Genomic DNA, 2,712 nt, shown 5'->3' on the forward strand with positions numbered 1-2,712 from the left:
GAGAAATTGTGCTTGTAAAATATTTAAATCTTGTAGAAATTATGGTTATGAATCTTTCTTGCCTGTCATTGTGTATGGACACTTAAACATGTGTCGGCTAGGTGAAAGCACTAAACATCCCACTTCTGTGCTCACGAAAACCCATGGCTGCATGGTCACAGGGTTATGTAGTTCTTCCCATAGGTGTGCAATATTTTGCAAAAGGAAGTGCACTTAAGAAATGTCATTTTTTGAGGATCAATCTGTTCTGCCCTGGCATTGTGTAGTTACAAGATTTTTTAACATTGCTCTAATTGCTCTAATGTTCTTATTGTAGGTTAGAAATCTGAAACAATGGGTGACTGGAGCTTTCTGGGGAGACTGTTAGAGAATGCGCAGGAGCACTCCACGGTTATTGGAAAGGTTTGGCTGACGGTACTGTTTATCTTCAGGATACTGGTGCTGGGGGCCGCTGCTGAGGAGGTCTGGGGAGACGAGCAGTCAGACTTTACATGCAACACTCAGCAACCTGGTTGTGAAAATGTTTGCTATGACAAAGCCTTCCCCATTTCTCACATCCGCTTCTGGGTGCTGCAGATCATTTTTGTGTCCACTCCAACCCTCATCTACTTGGGCCATGTGCTGCACATTGTACGCATGGAGGAGAAGAGGAAAGAGAAAGAAGAGCTGAAAAAGAAGGGAAACGTCAAAGACAGCAACTACCCAGGAGCAGCAGCATCTGGCGGTGGTGGTGGAGGAGGCAGCAATAACATCAAGGATCCTCTTGGCAAAAAGGGGAAGGAGAAGCTCCCGATCCGTGATGAACGTGGTAGAATCCGTATGGGGGGTGCCCTGCTCCGTACCTATGTCTTCAACATCATTTTCAAGACACTGTTTGAGGTGGGCTTCATTGTGGGCCAGTACTTCCTATATGGCTTTGAGCTAAAGCCAGTCTACCAGTGCAGCCGCTCACCTTGCCCACACACTGTGGACTGCTTCATCTCAAGGCCCACTGAGAAGACCATCTTCATCATCTTCATGTTGGTGGTGGCCTCTGTCTCCCTGCTGCTGAACATGCTTGAGATATATCACTTGGGGTGGAAGAAGCTTAAGCAGGGCATGACAAGCCGGTACAGCCTTGAGATGCCTGTCGCAACAATGACACCAGTCATGGTAACAGGGGAGTCCAAACCTGTTGCCCTGCCACCACCAGCACCACCCGTGGTGGTAACGACTGCCGCACCCCCCCCTGTTCTGCCTGACACCCGTGCTGTCACACCGCTGCTGGCCCCGGTGACCATGGCACCGTACCATGCTGCAGCTGCTCCAAGACCACGGCCCCCCTCCAACATGGCCTCCATGCCCAGCTACCCTGTTGCTCCAGCAGTTCCTGAGGAGAGGCACCGTGCTGTGACTCCCACGCCCATCTCCACTCCCGTCACCATCCCGACCCCCATCCCCACGCCCACGCCAGCCGTCATCAACTACTTCAACAGCAACAGCCATGCCCTGGCGGCCCAGCAGAACTGGGTCAACATGGCAGCTGAGCAGCAGGGGAAGGCGCCCTCCAGCTCGGCAGGCTCCTCTACCCCCAGCAGTGTCCGGCATCCCCTTCCCGAGCGGGAAGAGCCGCTGGAGCAGCTACTCCCACCCCCAGCTGGGCCGCCTGTTGCTGCGGCCAACAGCGGCAGCAGCACCAGCCTGAGTGGGGCAAGCGGCAGCAAGTGGGGTGTGGAGGGCGAGGAGGAGCTGCCAGAGGAACAGCCCATCTCAGCTGCCTGCACCACCGTGGAGATGCATGAGCCACCGCTGCTCGTAGACACGCGGCGCTTGAGCAGGGCCAGTAAGTCGAGCAGCTGCAGAGCCAGGTCAGACGACCTGGCCGTGTAGTGCGGTCGCCTCTGCTCAGAGGAGCAGGCGATGGAAGGCAGAGCGGGCAGGGGGGCTGCCCGGGGAGGCCAGGCCTGGCGTGGGTGGGAAGGCCTGGGTTTCAAACTTTGACGCTTGCTGTTTTTGCACTCTGTGAGTTGTAGTGGGGAAAAATATCAACGTTTTCTAATAGGTCAGGGGTGGCCGAAGCGCAGCCCATGGGCCAGGGGACCAATCCCGCTTTCCTTCATGTCCATGGCAGATCTCCCAAGGGCAGCTGTAGGGGAGACCTGCACAGGTAACAGGTGGTGATGGTAGCTGGTCAAGTGCCCTGAGGCTGACTTTCATCTGAGAAAAATGTTAATATCCCTAGTGCCCATGTGCCTGGCTGTCATCTCCTTCTTTGCCCTTGCCTTCTTTTCCATCCTTTTTCACATGAGTTCTACATGAGCGGATGTGATGACTTATTTTCTTCCTCTTAAATCTTACGTAGCCCTATGGCAAACATCAGGGTGGCATATTGCCTATTGGCACCTGCCATCCCTATGGACCAACTTGCCATATTAAAGGTGACTCAGTCTCTTCCATATAACAGGACTTAATGAAGCCTTTGTGCTCATGGCAAATCGCCAATGTGGTCCTTGGCCGGGCAAAGTTTAGGTAACCCCTGTAATAGATTTTTGAGGTTCATCTTTCTATATTTTTTTTTTCCTCTTGACCTGTTAGGAAGTGTTTGGTTTGACCTTCTATCCAGTGTTTGCCGACCATGATCACACCATGTTTTTAAGCCCACAAATATGTTTGAGCATGTTTGATTACAATTTTAGATGACTTCTGAAATTGCTTAGAGGAGGACAGGAATTT

At 52.4% G+C, this 2,712-nt stretch overlaps 1 protein-coding gene across 1 annotated transcript; it reads left to right on the top strand.

The window, feature by feature from the left end:
- The first annotated feature begins 333 nt into the window (after window positions 1–333).
- GJA3 (gap junction protein alpha 3) lies at window positions 334–1,869 on the top strand. Its single transcript, XM_075706302.1, has one exon. It carries the CDS (start codon window positions 334–336, stop codon window positions 1,867–1,869), a length of 1,536 nt encoding a protein of 511 aa, XP_075562417.1.
- The last annotated feature ends 843 nt before the right edge of the window (window positions 1,870–2,712 follow it).

Source organism: Pelecanus crispus, chromosome 1, assembly GCF_030463565.1.
Source record: "Pelecanus crispus isolate bPelCri1 chromosome 1, bPelCri1.pri, whole genome shotgun sequence".
Lineage (NCBI taxonomy): Eukaryota > Metazoa > Chordata > Aves > Pelecaniformes > Pelecanidae > Pelecanus > Pelecanus crispus.

What these genes read in the sequence shown, in the direction of transcription:
- GJA3 (XM_075706302.1), top strand. Translation starts at nt 334, where the DNA reads ATGGGTGACTGGAGCTTTCTGGGGAGACTGTTAGAGAATGCGCAGGAG.